This window comes from Scyliorhinus canicula, chromosome 15 (genome assembly GCF_902713615.1).
Source record: "Scyliorhinus canicula chromosome 15, sScyCan1.1, whole genome shotgun sequence".
Classification (NCBI taxonomy): Eukaryota; Metazoa; Chordata; class Chondrichthyes; order Carcharhiniformes; family Scyliorhinidae; genus Scyliorhinus; species Scyliorhinus canicula.
Window position 1 is genome coordinate 61,865,078 of NC_052160.1, and position 18,128 is coordinate 61,883,205.

An 18,128-nucleotide genomic window follows, 5' to 3' on the forward strand; every position below is an offset into this window, starting at 1 on the left:
CTTTTTTCATGGCCGTTTTTTTTTAAATTTAGAGTACCCAATTATTTTTTCCAATTAAGGGGCAGTTTAGGGTGGCCAATCCACCTATCCTGCACATCTTTTGGGTTGTGGGGGCGAAACCCACGCAAACACGGGGAGAATGTGCAAACTCCACACTGACAGTGACCCAGAGCCGGGATTCGAACCTGGGTCCTCAGCGCTGCAGGCAACAATGCTAACCACTGTGCCACCATGCTGTCCTTCATGGCCGTTTTTTAAACTTGTTTTCAACATTTCCCTTCACTGTGCCTTCCCCCTGCTTTTCCCGCTCCGTTGCCCCTGGGATCGGGCGTTAAACTCCGAAAATGCTGTTCCCGAACAGGGGCCCTCCAATGTGCGGCTGCCCCCCCGCCATCACCGGAAGTCATCCTCATTCTCACTTAAGATGTCCTCAATGGTTTTTTTGTTTCATGACAATCTTTCACGTCCTCAGCACATGCCACCAAAGTACTTTTGAATTGCACTCACTATTTTACTCTAAGGAAATATGGCGACCTGTTTGGACATAAGAAATTGGGACAGGAGTAGCCCATTTGCACCCTTGAGCCTGCTCCATCATTCATTAAGTTCATGACTGATCTGATCATCACCTCAACTCCCTTACTTGCGGGCAGCACAGATGGCGCAGTGGTTAGTACTGTTGCCTCACGGTGCAGAGGTCCCAGATTCGATCCAGGCTCTGGGTCATTGTCTGTGTGGGACAGGGTAGGTGTGCAGGGTAGGCGCATTGGCCACGCTAAATTGCCCCTTAATTGGAAAAAATGAATTAGGTACTCTAAATTTTAAAAACTTCCTGGTTCTACCCCAAAACCCTAGTAATTGAATATATTCAACCAGTCCAGCGCTGTTCTCTGGGAAAGAGAATTTCAAAGATCAGTGACCATCCGAGAGAAGAAATTTCTCCACTTCACTTCATCTTAAGTGGAAGATCCCTTGTTCTGAAGCTGTGTCCTCAGTTCAGATTCCCCCATTGCGATATGGTTCAGAAGAAAAACATAATGGCTGTTAACAATTAAGTTGGTTGCATTCGAGGTGGTGGGGTAGTGCACATACTTTTCAAAGTTTCTGTTTAATAACTAAGTTTAAATGGCCTGAATAAAAGGATTAGGTTTTTACTGTCACTCTGGACTGTGTGCTGAAGAACATTTATATTGTATCCTGTAAATGACGTATTACTAATCTATAAGTAAATTGTTGGGGGAGAATGTTAATAATGATGCATATTGGTGCCATTTGCACTATGATTGTGAATTCGATTGTGTTGGCAACTTGGATGTATTCAGACTACAGATGTAACATCAGTGGCTAGCACATGTTTTGCCCCAGTGCTCCATTTATAGTGAAAATGCAGCATGAATCTAGTATTTGGGCCTAATCCAACATGGAACAAAGCAGAGTAATAATTCCTGGAGGGGTTTCCTTCTTTGGCTTGGTGTCAACTTGGGGCCAATTCATTGGATAGACATTCATGTTGAGCACCTTTTGTGAACTGGTTTCAACTTTACACAGAAACATTTTAGTGCAAATACACTGTTATTGTTTTGACACTTCATAGCTAAGGAGCACCCAGAGATGAGCTGATTTTACAACATGTGTTAAGTGCTACAATATGAATCTATTTAGAAGTTTAACAGTTGGGTCACAAGGCTGTGTTTTTAACGTTATGTACGAGGAAGTATTTCCTCTACCATTAATATATCAACTTTTAAAACCATTTCTCATCAGAGTACGGCTGTCCTTTCACCAGCAATCCTTGAAGATCTGAAGAATGGAATAGTGGGTTTGCCCAAAACATTTTCATCTGTGGTAGGTGCTGGTCTTTTGCCTAAATATTGTGCAGGGTTGTATTAATTAAATGCAATAGGTCAGTGATGGGCAACCTAGGCTTGAGTGGGCTACATGAGTGCCCACAGATGAGGGCCAGAGATGAGGTCTAATGTTCAACAAAATGTCTTGTGGGCTGCACTCAAAACTCTGGTAGGCCACATGTGGCCTCCAGGCCACTGGCCATTCACCACTCCTGTAGATCCTCTTTGAGTTCGGACTATTTTGAGAATCACTATTAGATAAGCATTGTGGATAGCACAACTGCTTCACAGCTCCAGGGTCACAGGTTCGATTCCGGCTTGGTTCACTGTCTGTGCGGAGTCTGCACATCCTCCCCGTGTGTGCGTGGGTTTCCTCCGGGTGCTCCGGTTTCCTCCCACAGTCCAAAGATGTGCAGGTTAGGTGGATTGGCCCTGATAAATTGCCCTTAGTGTCCAAAATTGCCCTTGGTGTTGGGTGGGGTTACTGGGTTATGGGGATAGGGTGGCGGTGTTGACCGTGGGTAGGGTGCTCTTTCCAAGAGCCGGTGCTGACTCGATGGGCCGAATGGCCTCCTTCTGCACTGTAAATTCTATAAGTAACATTTATTACAATAATAAAATTATTTTTGCAGAGTGATACGTAAGCAGTAAGTAAATGCAGTGTTAGTTGGTCTAGAGTGGAGCCGTTTAACTCAGTTGGTTGGTTAGATGGCAAGCATATATTTCCAAATAACATCAACAGTTCAGGATTGAGTCCCATTCTGGTTGAAGTAGATTTGGGACCGGCCTCCTTCCCCTGCCCCTTCGAAGGCAATGGCAAACCGCCACTAACAAAAACTGCCAAGAAGACTGTTCAGGATGAAGCATCAGCAACCAATGAGCCAAGGACCTTTCTCCCTTGGGGAAGAGCACACAGGTCAAGACTTGTAGAAACCTAAAACATTTATTTAACGATTGTGTGTGCTGGGGCAGGGATCGCTCTTACTCTGGAGTAGAACCTCCTGTGAATCCCTGCTTGCGTAAAATGCTTCAATTGTAAAGCTTGCACGTTCTTAAATAATTAGATTTTGCTTTCAGCGTGCCTCTAAGCACAGGTGCAGAGCACTCCTTTCTGGGCAGCTGCGTTAGTGTTACGCAGACAGCAGGATACTGCTTGGCTGAAAACAAAACCACAGCTATGAGCTGCAGGCTGGTAAATCCAGCCACAATAATCAAAACATGGTGGATATTTAAAATAGGCTGTTATCTTTGGATAACGAATCCCAAATTTCATCCGATGTGCTGTACTTTGACTGAAATTAAATACAGGATTTTGGTTTATGTTTGCAACACATCGTAATGGTGTGCTTTGTTATGACCGGTCCCTGCTCGAGGTCCCTTAATTAGTTAACTTCCCGAATAGGACCCCAATTTTGTTATGCCCCGGTTGAGGACAAATTACCCCGCACGCACCACCCCCCCCCCCCCCCCCCCCCCCCCCGGCTCCAAGTCTGCAGGACAGCTAGAAAGCTGTCCAATTTCCTTTTGCTGAGCTTTCTTCCAGCAACAGAGGGAGATCCTTTTTGTCTGCAAATTGCAGGGGTGACTGACTGCCGTCTCCTTGTTGTTTCTCTGTCACACACACTGACACCCCAGCACCAGTACACACCGATCAGGTCTGCAGTTAACCTTTTATCCTAATTTTGTGTATTCTTGAAAGGGAACAACAATGTATATTTTGTCCCAGAGACAGTTTTCTTTGAACTCCGATCATTTTGAAATAAAAATCGCTTATTGTCACGAGTAAGCTTCAATGAAGTTACTGTGAAAAGCCCCTAGTCGCCACATTCCGGCGCCTGTCTGGGGAGGCTGGTACGGGAATCGAACCGTGCTGCTGGCCTGCTTGGTCTGCTTTAAAAGCCAGCGATTTAGCTGAGTGAGCTAAACCATTTTCGCATGGAGATCTAAATCATCAGGGGATGGGTTTTGGATGTTTGCTGAGGTGTGACAATCTGATTATCTTCACAACCACTGGAGATTAAAATTCAGTCTTTTGCATTTTTCTATCTATCTTTCAAATCCCTGTCATGACATTCCATGATCTCTCTCGGAACTAAGTATAATCCACACAAGAACTTTCTGGAAAGTGGTTACTTTACATTCTCAGCCATCTTTGGCTCAGTGTCTTTTTTGTATTTCTTTTAAAAACACATGCATCCCTTTAAAATGTTCAAAATGCCAGAAAGTAATTTGGGCTGTACTGCATCATCATAGGATCCCTACAGTGCACAAGGGGCCATATGGCCCTTAGAGTTTGTACCGACCTTCCAAAAGAGCACTCTCCGCTCTACACCCCTTTCCCTATTACACTGTAACACCACCTAAACTTTGGACAATTTTAGCTTAGCATACCAATCCACCTAACCGGCACATCTTTGGACTGTGGGAGGAATCCAGAGCACCTGGTGGAAACCCACGCAGACATGGTGAGAACGTACAAACTCCACACAATCGCCCACGGCTGAAATCAAACCCTGATCTGGGTCCCTGGCACTATGAGGCAGCAATGCTAACCACTGTGCCGCCATGTAGTTATCGTGTCAACTTGCATCCGAAGTTCCACATAATGCGCTAAATGTCTGTTAAAGTGGAGTTGTTTATTGCACACCATCCTGTTGTGAATATACATTGTGTTGTCTGAACCTCCACCTAATTGTTTAAATGGCAAATTTGATTTGTGAATGAAAAACACCAGTTGCAGAAAATAATATTCTCGCCTGTCTCTATCTCCAGGAATCTGGAGTACTTGTTGAGTTAGTACTTGATTTGGGAAGAGCTTTCAGGCCCTGCTGGCATCAGGAACAGAGGCAAACAGGACTCAAAAATAATGGCACCAAGCAACATGGCAATTTCACCGTGCCAGCCAGTTTGTTGGAGGTGCTTTCAGGGCTTGACCAGGCTGCCTGACCCACAAGGTACACAGCCAAATCGAGACACTACGTGCCTTTAACAAGGTTCTTAATGGAGGCGGACTGAGATTTTCCAGCCTGTCATCAGTTTCTGACACAACAGGGAATCAGATACCTGGGGGCAGGCAACCTATGGCAGGTAGGGGTGCCAGGGCTCCTGTCAGGACCACAGTAGCTAAATAATGTGGGCAATCCAATTAGTTGAAAATAATTTGTTTTTCTCCTAATAAAGTTTGGAATTGTTGGCCAGCATTCCTTTCAGTTTATTACAATCTGATTATGGTCCTAGTACCTTCTGTCACTGCCTGAGACCCTCATGGCCAAAAGATGTAGTATAAATGTTCATCCATGTATTGACAGTCACTATCATTTCAGGCAAATTTTCTGCTTCCTGCTTTAGGTTTCCTTTCCCTTGTCAGGTCCCATGGACTGAATTTTCACTTTGGAGGCATGAAACAGGAAGTGAGACTACTTCTAGATCCTAATCCGCTCCAGAGGGGAGGATTCGCTGTACGATTTTTCCCTTTTAAATGGCACAGAGATGGGTTCAGATATTCCAGGCTAGTTACAGTGCTATTCCTATAACACCTGTAAGGGCTATTCATTGACCATGTACAGCACCAATTGGCAGGTTGGTTCTCCCTAAGCCTTGGAATGAAACCAATTGTAGGTATCGAGGTTCTTTATAATTTCCAGTTGTTTAGTTCTCAGAGATGTTGACTTTTTATGGTGAAGTATGCCTATTGGTTTACAATTGGTTTAACTGTAGTAACATTTTGTTTAAACTTCTGTGGGCACTTGGGTGAATGGCAATTAATATAAAACCTTCTTTCTTACAGCTTCGCAGGGAATCTGCATTGATTCTTGTAACGGTGGCTGTAGCCCAGATGTTGCATAAACATTTCGCTGTGACCACCATTGTTCTTCCATTAATTGTAGCTTATGGGGTAAGGACAGTAAAATTACTGTAATTGGTTTATTTTGCTTTTCTTTTGAAACTTGTCTTTCCCTTCCTAAATGAATGTGATAACTGCTTTCAGTATGGTAGGTGATGATGATTCCATAGCATGGCTCTAATTTCTTTCAAAAACTAATTTTAATTATTTTCACAATGCCTCTCTCTTTTCAATGATTTCCACAACTATCTCCATTTGTTTTTGATTGTGTCTTTTCCTAGCTTCACAATATTTAGGATACCATTTTATGGTAACACTACTAATACTGTTAGTGGGGCAGCAGGTGGCGCAGTGAGTTAGCACTGCTGCCTCACGGCGCCGAGGTCCCAGGTTCAATCCCGGCCCTCGATCACTGTCCGTGTGGAGTTTGCACATTCTCCCCGTGTTTGGGTGGGTTTTGCCCCCACAACCCAAAGATATGCAGGCTAGGTGGATTGGCCACACTAAATTGCCCCATAATTGGAAAACATTAATTGGGTACACTAAATTTATATTAAAAAAAATACTATTTAGTGCAAATTTAACCCTCTATTCTTCCCCATTTTTGTTCTTTTTATTTTTTTAAGTAAATTTAGAGTACCCAATTCATTTTTTCCAATTAACGGGAAATTTAGCATGGTCAATCCACCTACCTTGCACATCTTTGGGTTGTGTGGGCGAAACCCACACAAGCACTGGGCGAATGTGCAAACTCCACACGGACAGTGACCCAGAGCCAGGATCGGACCTGGGACTTCGGTGCCGTGAGGCAGCAGGGCTAACCCACTGTGCCACCGTGCTGCCCACCCCCCTTTTCTGTTATGGCAATGTTCTTTCTTCCCCCATCCCTTCTGTTCTTCTGAAAATCTTGACTCATTAAATTCCACATTTTACTGGGCCTCCATGATTGCAAAGTGAGAACTGGGATTTGGGAGACGGAGGGCATGCAAACTGAGAACTGGGATTTGGGAGACGTAGGGTATGTTCCATAAAAGTAAGCATTTAACTTGGAGTGGCTTTATGGTAATATTGAAAGTGACTTCAAACAAATAATTTCTCGGGATTGTGGCTTTAATGTATGTGTTTTGTGGAGGCAAATGAGACCTAATTCCATCTTCTGATATAAGTTATGATTTCGGAGGAGACCAGTAACTTCTAAAAATAATTTTAAACTCCTAGTTATTGACTGAATTTTGCCAAAATGTTTTCAATTTATTTTTAAAAAAATATTGTGCAAGAGTTACTAACTTAATAATATTTTGTAAACATTTATTCTTTCAACCCCCAAATCCTGATAGGGCACTCCCTATTCTACTGTTCTTCCCAACCAAGAGTTCTTCTATACCTCACAGGATCTTGCGGATTCCTTCACTTCTTCCGGGACCAAACCATAGAGTCATAGAATCATACAGCACAGAAAAGGCCCTTCAGCCCATCACATCTGTGACAGTCAAAAACAACCACCTAACCATTCTAATCCTAGCACTTTGCTCATAGCTTTGTATGCACTGGAATCGCAAGTGCACATCTAAATACTTACTAAATGGTAGGAGGGTCTCTGCCTCCACCAAGGGGAAAAGTTTATTGTCTACTCTCTGCCCCTCAATTTTACACATCTCAATCATGTTCCCCCCCCCCCTCAGTCTCCTCTTGCTCCAAGGAAAACAATCCAAGTCTATCTAATCTCTCTTCATAACTAGCTCTCACATCCAGGTAAATCTCTGCACCTTTTCCAGTGCTATCCCATCCCTCCTATGTGGATTCCAGAACTGCACACAATACTTTAGCTGTGGCTTAACCAATGTTTTATACAGTTCCAGCATGACCTCCCTGCTCTTAAACCCTTTGCTTCGGCTAATAAAGGCAAGTATACCATATACCACATGAACCACTGTATCCACCTGCTCTGCTGCCTTAAGGGACTGGTGTGCATGCAGACCAAGATCCCTCTGATCCTTGGTGCTTCCCAGGGTCCTGATGTTTATCGTGTATTCCCTTGCCTTGTTTGTCCTGCCCAATTGCATGTGGGACCTTGTCAAAAGCCTTGCTGAAGTCCAAGTAGACTGCATCAAATGCATTTCCATCATCTACACACCTGGTCACCTCTTTGAAAAACTGAATCAAGTTGGTCAGACGTGCTGTTCTTGATTAATCCCTGCTTTTCCAAATTAATTCTGACTCTCAGAATTGCTTCCAATTATTTGCCCCACTTAGGGTTAAGACTGAATGGCCTTTCGTTTCCTGGTTTATCCCTTCCTCCCTTCTTGAATAATTGTACATATGGGCTATCTTCCAGTCCTCCGGCGCACCTCGTGTGGCCGAGGAGAATTGAAATTTGCCAGTGCGCCCGGGAGATGTGTCTACCTTTAAGCTTGCCAGACAACTCAGAACCTCCTCTATGTTAATCTCTTCAATTTTATTACCGTCCTTCTCCCTGAGAAGGTACACACTAGGTGTGCCACATAGCTAAGGAATTCACTTGTGCACACCCCAGCTCAAGTATACTGATGCTTAGTGACTCCAAAATCAGAAAACACCCTTTGTTTCTCACTGTCCTTCTCCATGCCTCGCTCTCTTTGTCTCAAAGCTGCTTCAAGGCTCCAACAGCAAATGTCGTTTTTTGTGAGAACACGCACAGATAAAACCCAACCAAAAATATAATCTAATTCTAACCCATTCTCATGGAAATGTCAAAATCCCTGGAATGTCAAACTCATTATTTCCCTTCCCAAACCTTCTCTTTGATCTGGGAAACCATTTGAGTAATTTAAACCCCTCATGAAGACAACAATAGACAAGTTGTTTACACCTAAAACTCAAGGGGCTACCAAGGGGCAGGTCAGCAGCACGGTTCAATTCCCGTAACAGCCTCCCCGAACAGGCTCCGGAATGTGGTGACTAGGGGCTTTTCACAGTAACTTCATTTGAAGCCTACTCGTGACAATAAGCGATTTTCATTTTCATTTCATTGTTTAATGTTTTCCAACTCTGACTTTGTTAAATATGCACAGGTCACCCTTTGAATTGTAATTACTTTCAGATCTGTTTACCAGCTTTGCCACATGTTTCTGTTACCTTGCATTTGAAAATGTCTATCCCCCAACCTAAACATATTGTCCCAAAGTGCATGAATCATGAAATTAGATGTTTTCACAGCATACGTTAGAATTTTAGCCAATTCAGTAAAGTTGACCCACTGCCTCACGGTTTATTCTGAGTCAAAATACCCTTGCTTCTCTGAAATCACTAGCTAATCAATCATGGTAGTTGCCAATGACTACTGTATCTTTGCTGTAGGCCTGAAATTGTTTTTCTGTTACTCCCCTCAGTTAGTTTGCGATGGTGATACTTTGTCCTGTTTTAATAATTTTTTTAAAAAATATAATTTTTATTGGCATTTTTTACAGAAAATATAAAACATAACGACAAACAATGAAATGCAACAAAATAACCCATAATAACCGTACCACCCCCAGACCGTAACGACGCATGTATCCCATCCCCCACCCCCCCAACCCCAATGAACAACAAAGAACTTCAAAATAAATTTAAATTAAATAAACAAACATAGTCATCGTCCGCCACCCCCCCCCCCCCCCCCCCCCCCCCACCTTTCCCCCCCCCCCCGGTTGCTGCTCTGCTGCTACTGTCCCCGTACCCTATCGTTGAGCCAGAAAGTCGAGAAAAGGTTGCCACCGCCTAAAGAACCCTTGTACCGACCCTCTCAGGGCGAATTTGACCTTCTCTAGCTTAATGAAACCCGCCATGTCATTGATCCAGGTCTCCATGCTTTGGGGGCCTTGCATCCTTCAATTGTAGCAAGATCCTTCGCCGGGCTACTAGGGACGCAAAGGCCAGCACACCGGCCTCTTTCGCCTCCTGCACTCCCGGCTCCACCCCAACCCCAAAAATCGCGAGTTCCCATCCTGGCTTGACCCTGGATCCCACCACCCTCGACACTGTCCTCGCCACCCCCTTCCAGAACTCCTCCAGCGCCGGGCATGCCCAGAACATATGGGCATGGTTCGCTGGACTCCCCGAGCACCTGACACACCTGTCTTCACCCCCAAAGAACCGACTCATCCTCGTCCCAGTCATGTGGGCCCGGTGCAGCACCTTGAATTGGATGAAGCTAAGTCGCGCACACGAGGAGGAAGAATTAACCCTCTCCAGGGCATCAGCCCATGTCCCGTCTTCGATCTGTTCCCCCAGTTCCCCCTCCCACTTGGCTTTCAGCTCCTCTACTGACGCCGCCTCCTGCATAACCTTGTAGATATCAGATATCTTCCCCTCTCCGACCCAGACCCCCGAAAGCACCCTGTCGCTCACCCCCCTCGCGGGAAGCGAAGGGAATCCCTCCACCTGCCGCCTAGCAAATGCCTTTACCTGCAGATACCTGAACATGTTCCCCGGGGGAGCCCAAATTTCTCTTCCAACTCCCCCAGGCTCGCAAACCTCCCATCAATAAACAGGTCCCTCAGCTGTCTGATGCCCGCTCTGTACCAACCCTGAAATCCCCCATCAATGTTCCCGGGGACGAACCTATGGTTCTCCCTTAACGGAGCCTCCATCGAGCCCCCCACTTCTCCCCTATGTCGCCTCCACTGCCCCCAAATCTTGAGGGTAGCCGCCACCACCGGACTCGTGGTATACCTCGTAGGAGGGAACAGCCACGGCGCCGTTACCAGGGCCCCCAGGCTTGTATCTCCACAGGACGCCCTCTCCATCCGTTTCCATGCTGTCCCCTCCTCCTCCATTACCCACTTGCGCACCATCGACACATTGGCCGCCCAATAATACCCTGAGAGATTGGGTAACGCCAGCCCCCCCCCCCCCCCCCCCATCTCTACCCCGCTCCAAGAAAACCCTCTTCACCCTCGGGGTCCCATGCGCCCAAACAAAGCTCATGATGCTGCTCGTAACCCTTCTAAAAAAGGCCCTAGGGATAAAGATGGGCAAACACTGAAAAAGGAACAAGAACCTCGGGAGAACCGTCATTTTGACGGACTGCACTCTACCCGCCAACGATAGCGGCACCATGTCCCACCTTTTAAATTCCTCTTCCATCTGCTCCACCAGCCTGGTAAAATTAAGCTTATGGACAGTCCCCCAACTCCTAGCCACCTGTACCCCCAGGTATCTGAAACTCTTCACTGCCCTCTTAAATGGGAGTCTCCCAATTCCCTCCTCCTGATCACCCGGGTGTACTACAAATACCTCGCTCTTGCCTAAATTTAACTTATAGCCCAAGGCCCCCAAATTCCGCTAACAGCTCCATCACCCCCGGCATTCCCCCTTCTGGATCCGCCACATACAACAGCAGGTCGTCCGCATACAGCGATACACGATGTTCCTCCCCACCCCGCACCAGACCCCTCCATCTCCCTGACTCCCTCAACGCCATAGCCAAAGGTTCAATCGCCAGTGCAAAGAGCAAGGGGGACCCTGCTTTAATAATTAACATAAATTTTTGGTTTGCCACAGAATTAGTTTTTTTTTCAATTAAGGGACAATTTAGTGTGGCCAATTCACCTACCATGCTCATAGAACATAGAACATAGAACGATACAGCGCAGTACAGGCCCTTCGGCCCTCGATGTTGCACCGACATGGAAAAAATCTAAAGGCCATCTAACCTACACTATGCCCTTATCATCCATATGCTTATCCAATAAATTTTTAAATGCCCTCAATGTTGGCGAGTTCACTACTGTTGCAGGTAGGGCATTCCACGGCCTCACCACTCTTTGCGTAAAAAAACCCACCTCTGACCTCTGTCCTATATCTATTACCCCTCAATTTAAGGCTATGTCCCCTCGTGCTAGCCACCTCCATCCGCGGGAGAAGGCTCTCGCTGTCCACCCTATCTAACCCTCTGATCATTTTGTATGCCTCTATTAAGTCACCTCTTAACCTTCTTCTCTCTAACGAAAACAACCTCAAGTCCATCAGCCTTTCCTCATAAGATTTTCCCTCCATACCAGGCAACATCCTGGTAAATCTCCTCTGCACCCGTTCCAAAGCTTCCACGTCCTTCCTATAATGAGGCGACCAGAACTGTACGCAATACTCCAAATGCGGCCGTACTAGAGTTTTGTACAACTGCAACATGACCTCATGGCTCCGGAACTCCATCCCTCTACCAATAAAGGCCAACACACCATAGGCCTTCTTCACAACCCTATCAACCTGGGTGGCAACTTTCAGGGATCTATGTACATGGACACCGAGATCCCTCTGCTCATCCACACTACCAAGAATTTTACCATTAGCCAAATATTCCGCATTTCTGTTATTCTTTCCAAAGTGAATCACCTCACACTTCTCCACATTAAACTCCATTTGCCACCTCTCAGCCCAGCTCTGCAGCTTATCTATGTCCCTCTGTAACCTGCAACATCCTTCCGCACTGTCTACAACTCCACCGACTTTAGTGTCGTCTGCAAATTTACTCACCCATCCTTCTGCGCCCTCCTCTAGGTCATTTATAAAAATGACAAACAGCAACGGCCCCAGAACAGATCCTTGTGGTACGCCACTCGTAACTGAACTCCATTCTGAACATTTCCCATCAACTACCACTCTCTGTCTTCTTTCAACTAGCCAATTTCTGATCCACATCTCTAAATCACCCTCAATCCCCAGCCTCCGTATTTTCTGCAATAGACGACCGTGGGGAACCTTATCAAACGCTTTACTGAAATCCATATACACCACATCAACTGCTCTACCCTCGTCTACCTGTTCAGTCACCTTCTCAAAGAACTCGATAAGGTTTGTGAGGCATGACCTACCCTTCACAAAACCATGCTGACTGTCCCTAATCATATTATTCCTATCTAGATGATTATAAATTGTATCTTTTATAATCCTCTCCAAGACTTTACCCACCACAGACGTTAAGCTCACCGGCCTATAGTTACCGGGGTTATCTCTACTCCCCTTCTTGAACAAAGGGACCACATTTGCTATCCTCCAGTCCTCTGGCACTATTCCTGTAGCCAATGATGACCTAAAAATCAAAGCCAAAGGCTCCGCAATCTCTTCCCTGGCTTCCCAGAGAATCCTAGGATAAATCCCATCTGGCCCCGGGGACTTATCTATTTTCACCGTGTCCAGAATTGCCAACACTTCTTCCCTACGCACCTCAATGCCATCTATTCTAATAGCCTGGGTCTCAGCATTCTCCTCCACAATATTATCTTTTTCTTGAGTGAATACTGACGAAAAGTATTCATTTAGTATCTCGCTTATCTCCTCAGCCTCCACACACAACTTCCCACCACTGTCCTTGACTGGCCCTACTCTTACCCTAGTCATTCTTTTATTCCTGACATACCTATAGAAAGCTTTTGGGTTTTCCTTGATCCTACCTGCCAAAGACTTCTCATGTCCCCTCCTTGCTCGTCTCAGCTCTCTCTTTAGATCCTTCCTCGCTTCCTTGTAACTATCAAGCGCCCCAACTGAAACTTCACGCCTCATCTTCACATAGGCCTCCTTCTTCCTCTTAACAAGAGATTCCACTTCTTTGGTAAACCACGGTTCCCTCGCTCGACCCCTTCCTCCCTGCCTGACTGGTACGTACTTATCAAGAACATGCAATAGCTGTTCCTTGAACAAGCTCCACATATCCAGTGTGCCCAACCCTTGCAGCCTACTTCTCCAACCAACACATCCTAAGTCATGTCTAATGGCATCATAATTGCCCTTCCCCCAGCTATAACTCTTGCCCTGCGGGGTATACTTATCCCTTTCCATCACTAATGTAAAGGTCACCGAATTGTGGTCACTGTTTCCAAAGTGCTCACCTACCTCCAGATCTAACACCTGGCCTGGTTCATTACCCAAAACCAAATCCAATGTGGCCTCGCCTCTTGTTGGCCTGTCAACATATTGTGTCAGGAAACCCTCCTGCACACATTGTACAAAGAATGACCCATCTAATGTACTCGAACTATATCTTTTCCAGTCAATATTTGGAAAGTTAAAGTCTCCCATAACAACTACCCTGTTACTTTCGCTCTTTTCCAGAATCATCTTCGCCATCCTTTCCTCTACATCCCTAGAACTATTAGGTGGCCTCATCTTTTTGGGTTGTGGGGGTGAGGCCCACGCAGACACTGGGAGAATGTGCAAACTCCATGTGGACAGTGACCCAGGGCCGGGATCGAACCCAGGTCCTCTGCACCGTGAGGCAGCAGTTCTAGCCACTTTGCTGCCCTGCCATAGAATTTGTAACCAACTATCCACTCCTATTTCGCATCTCTCAGAATTCTGCACAGGGATGTGATATATTACTAATTTTGTGAAGGCATCTCAGGATGAAGCAAGACTTTGAATGATACACATGTTAAAAATTTAATTTCTGCTGCCCAATTTGCGTAAATCGATTTCAGGTGAAATGAATGAGGAGAAAAAATGCAATTCAACAGGGCTGCCTTTATACATTTAAAAAAAAATAAATTAGTGTACTCAATTAAGGTTCAATTTTAGTGTGGCCAATCCACCTAACCTGCACATCTTTGAGTTGTGGGGGTGAAAATGACGCAGACACTGGGAGAATATGCAAACTCCACACAGTGACCCAGGGCCGGGATCAAGCTTGGGTCCTCAGCGCCATAGGGAGCAGTGCTAACCACTGCGCCACTTGCCGCCCAGGGCCATCTTTATGAATACTTTGTTATTTTTCCTTGGAACCTGCTGCCGTTGCTCTCAATCAATCACGGAGTAACAGATATTCTGGTTGGAATATTTCACTTTGCCCATCAGGTCCAGTGTTGGATCTTGATTTAATGGAGTCCCAACTCTCACTGTTCTCGTGGGTGACCCCGCTGATCAGGAGGATATCTGGTCTAATGGTAGATAGTAGATTCTTCTTGGATACCCGAGGGACAGCAGAATGCTTTTTTGCCACCGTGCTCTGGAAACAGCTGTACAAGCTGTTTCACTCCATGCTCCACCGATGCTCGGCCTACTGAGTATTTCCAGCAGTCACTGTTTTTAATCCTCCATCATTATCCTTGGCTATGTTCCATCTTCAGACAGATCCATGAGAAAGTTGGTGGCACAGCCAGTGCACCTCTGCAGCATTGAGACGAGAGGAAATATCACTACAAGTCCATAACATGGACTTCAGAACCCATGAGATTTCATGGCATCATCAATTTGGACAAGAAAAACTGCTGATCACACTCCACAGTCCACCCTCAGCAGATGGTTTGGTATTACTGCCCATTGAACATCACTTGGAAGAAGCAATGGCAAAAAATGTACTTTTTGGGGACTTCAATGTACATCACCAAATGCGGCTCGGCACCACTATAGGATGAGACCTAAAGGCCATAGAGCCAGACTGGGTTAACGGTAGATGGTGAGATTGCAAGGAAGATATCTACTTGACCGTGTTCTCACTAATCTATCCGCCACAGAATGCATTTGTCCATAACAATATTGATGAGAGGACTTCCAGTGGCGGCCATGGTGAGTGATCGCACATTTCGTGGTTCCCACTCGTGGTGTTTTTTTCCGGACCTTTCCCCCGTTATCTGGTGGATGTCTAGAGGAAAATAGGTGGTTAGAAGAGAGTCATCCACCAGTGCATGGAGTAGAGGACCAGAAGCAATCGCAAAAGAGTGGAACAGATAGCAAAAGCTGGTATGGTGCCTGCGACACACATGGAGATGGCGGAGGGGCATGGAGCAGCCCTCTCGGCACAGTGGTCAAGAGAGCAGCTGGCAGGGTTGCTGAACGGGAAGTTCACCCAGCAATGCAAGGAGAATCTGGAGGACCTGGCCGGGGCGGTGGACTCTATTTTAAGGCGGCGATCGACCGTATGGAGACTAGGCTGGAGGGTCAGATGATCAAGAATATGGAGGAGGTGATGGGGCAATAGTAGGAGCAGCTCGCTTCGATGACAGCGGAAATGGGGTTGATGTGCGATCAGCAGAGGTGGCTGCAAGAGAAAGTTGAGGACCTGGAGAACGGGACGCGCAGGCAGAATCGTAAGGATCGTGGGCCCGCTGGAGGGAAGTGAGGGAGCAAACGCCAGCGCGTATGTCGGGAAGATGTTGGAGAAGCTGCTGGGAGAGGGAGCACGACCTCTGGAAGTGGGATGAGCGAATAGGGTACTAATGAGGATGCCGCAGCTGATCTGCTGAGGGCCTGAGCAAGGAGCGGATCTAGACTGGGCTAGACTGACGAGGCGCTGCCCCTGGGAGGGCAGTGAAATCCACGTGCATCAGGACCTGGGTACGGAATTGGCCAAGAGGAGGGCGAGCTTCAATAAGGTCAAGGCGGCCCTCTTCAAGAAGGGGGGGTGAAGTTCGGGGTGCTGTATCCGGCCTGCTTATGGATGACCTATGAAGGCTGGAAACTGTACTTTGGGACGCTGGAGGAGGCGATGGAGTTTGTCAGAGACAACGGACTGGCAGGAGAAGGGGGACATTGAACTTTGGTGGTGACACTTTTGCGCTGTGTTTCTGGGGTTGTGTTGGACATTGTTATACTGTGTCTGAAGCCATTGTTCTGCTCTGGATTTGTTTCTGTTCTTTGGTGGTGGATGGGGGGGCTGTTCTTTTCGATTGGGGTGAAGTTGTTTTGTTTGCATTAGCAGGATAGTTTGGTGGGGGGAGGGGAAATCAATGGGGTAGGATGCTAGGCACCATGGGCGAGCTGGATGGGCTAGTTCACCGAAGCACTGTGGGGGGGGGGCAGGTGGTTAGTGGGGGGATGGGGGTTGGGTTTGTTCTGGGGCTTGGCGGGGGGGGGGGGGGGGGGGCAGGTGGTTAGTGGGGGGATGGGGGTTGGGTTTGTTCTGGGGCTTGGCGGGGGGGGGGGGCAGGTGGTTAGTGGGGGGATGGGGGTTGGGTTTGTTCTGGGGCTTGGCGGGGGGGGGGGGGAAGATGAACTGCTGACAGAGGAAGTGCTTCTAATAAGTGGTAGGAGGAGATTCGATGACAGTGGGCGTCCCAAGGGTGGGCCTGATTAGGAGCATGATGGAGGCTGGCCCAAGTGGTGCTATGGTTGATCGGGCGGTGGGGGGGGGGGGGGTGGACGACGACGACGACTCCCTACCAGGCTGATCATGTGGAACGTGCGAGGGTTGAATGGGCTGGTCAAGAGGGCCCATGTGTTTGCACATTTAAAACGACTGAAGGTAGTTGCGGCTATGCTGCAGGAAACTCATCTGAAGGTGGGGGAGCAGACTAGACTGAGGAAGGGGTGTGTAGGGTAACTATTTCACTCTGGATTGGATTCTAAAACAAAGGGGGTGGCGATTTTGATCAACAAGCAGGTGGCATTTGAAGTGCGAAGTATAGTGGCTGACTCTGTGGGGAGCTATGTTATGGTAAGTGGTAAATTTGAAGGGATACCGGTGGTATTAATGAACATCTATGCCCCAAACTGCGACGATGTGGAATTTATGAGGTGGGTGCTGGAGAGGATCCCCGACCTTGACTCGCATCAGCTAATTATGGAGGGGGGGGGGACTTTAATACGGTACTGGGTCGGTGGACAGAGGGTGTCAATAGTGAAGGAGCTAAGGGGGTTCATGGAGGACATTGGATGGGTGGGGGTGGGTCGTGGAGATTTGGGAGACCGAGGGCGAAGGAATTTTGATTCTCCCATGTGCATACCGTGTACTCCTGAATAGACATTTTGTGTTTGATAAGACGTTGTTGGCTGGGGTGGTGGATGTTGAGTACTCGACAATAGTGGTGTCGGACAATACCCCGCACTGGTGCGTACCAGTATCCGCAATGAAGGTTGGATGTGGGATTGTTGGCGGAGGAAGAGGTGTGTGAGCGGGTGAGGAAGGCCATCCAGGGATATGTGGAGATTAATGATATGGGAGAGGTTTCGGCGAGTACAATATGGGAGGCACTAAAGGCAGTGGCCAGGGGGGAGTTATATCGATTTGGGCACATAGGGAGCAGGTGGAGATAGAAAGGCTAGTGGAGGAAATCCTGCAGGTGGACAGGAGGTATGTGGTAGGTGGGCTGCTAAAGGAGCGGCAGAGGCTGCAGATGGAGTTTGGGCTACTATCTACGGGAAAAGTGGTGGGCAGTTGAGAAGGGCGAGAGGGCTTGTGTATGAATATGGGGAGCAGTCGAGCAGGATGGTAGCGCATCAATTGAGGAAGCAGGAGGCTGCAAGGGAGAGTGGGAAAGTGAAGGACGCAAGAGGGAATGCCATCTTGGACCCGGCGCGGGTGAATGGGGTGTTTGGGTACTTTTACAGCAAGCTGTATGAGTCGGAACCCTTAGCCGGGGCAGAGGCGATGAGATGGTTTTTAGAAGGGTTGGAGTTCCTGAAGGTGGATGAGTTGGTGGAGGGTCTGGGGGCCCCAATTGGACTGGTCGAAGGGGGAGTGGGGGCTGGGCTGTTCTCGAGAGTAA

At 47.1% G+C, this 18,128-nt stretch overlaps 1 protein-coding gene across 6 annotated transcripts in view; it reads left to right on the forward strand.

Moving 5' to 3' along the window:
- The window catches only part of zgc:112980 (uncharacterized protein LOC503706 homolog), a 126,308-nt gene that overhangs the window by 88,798 nt on the left and 19,382 nt on the right, over positions 1-18,128 (forward strand). For all 6 annotated transcript variants that reach the window (XM_038819405.1, XM_038819409.1, XM_038819408.1 and 3 more), the window contains 2 exons: positions 1,765-1,845; positions 5,635-5,742. In XM_038819405.1, coding sequence (XP_038675333.1) covers positions 1,765-1,845; positions 5,635-5,742 — 189 coding nt within the window. The remainder of the gene's footprint in view (positions 1-1,764; positions 1,846-5,634; positions 5,743-18,128) is intronic.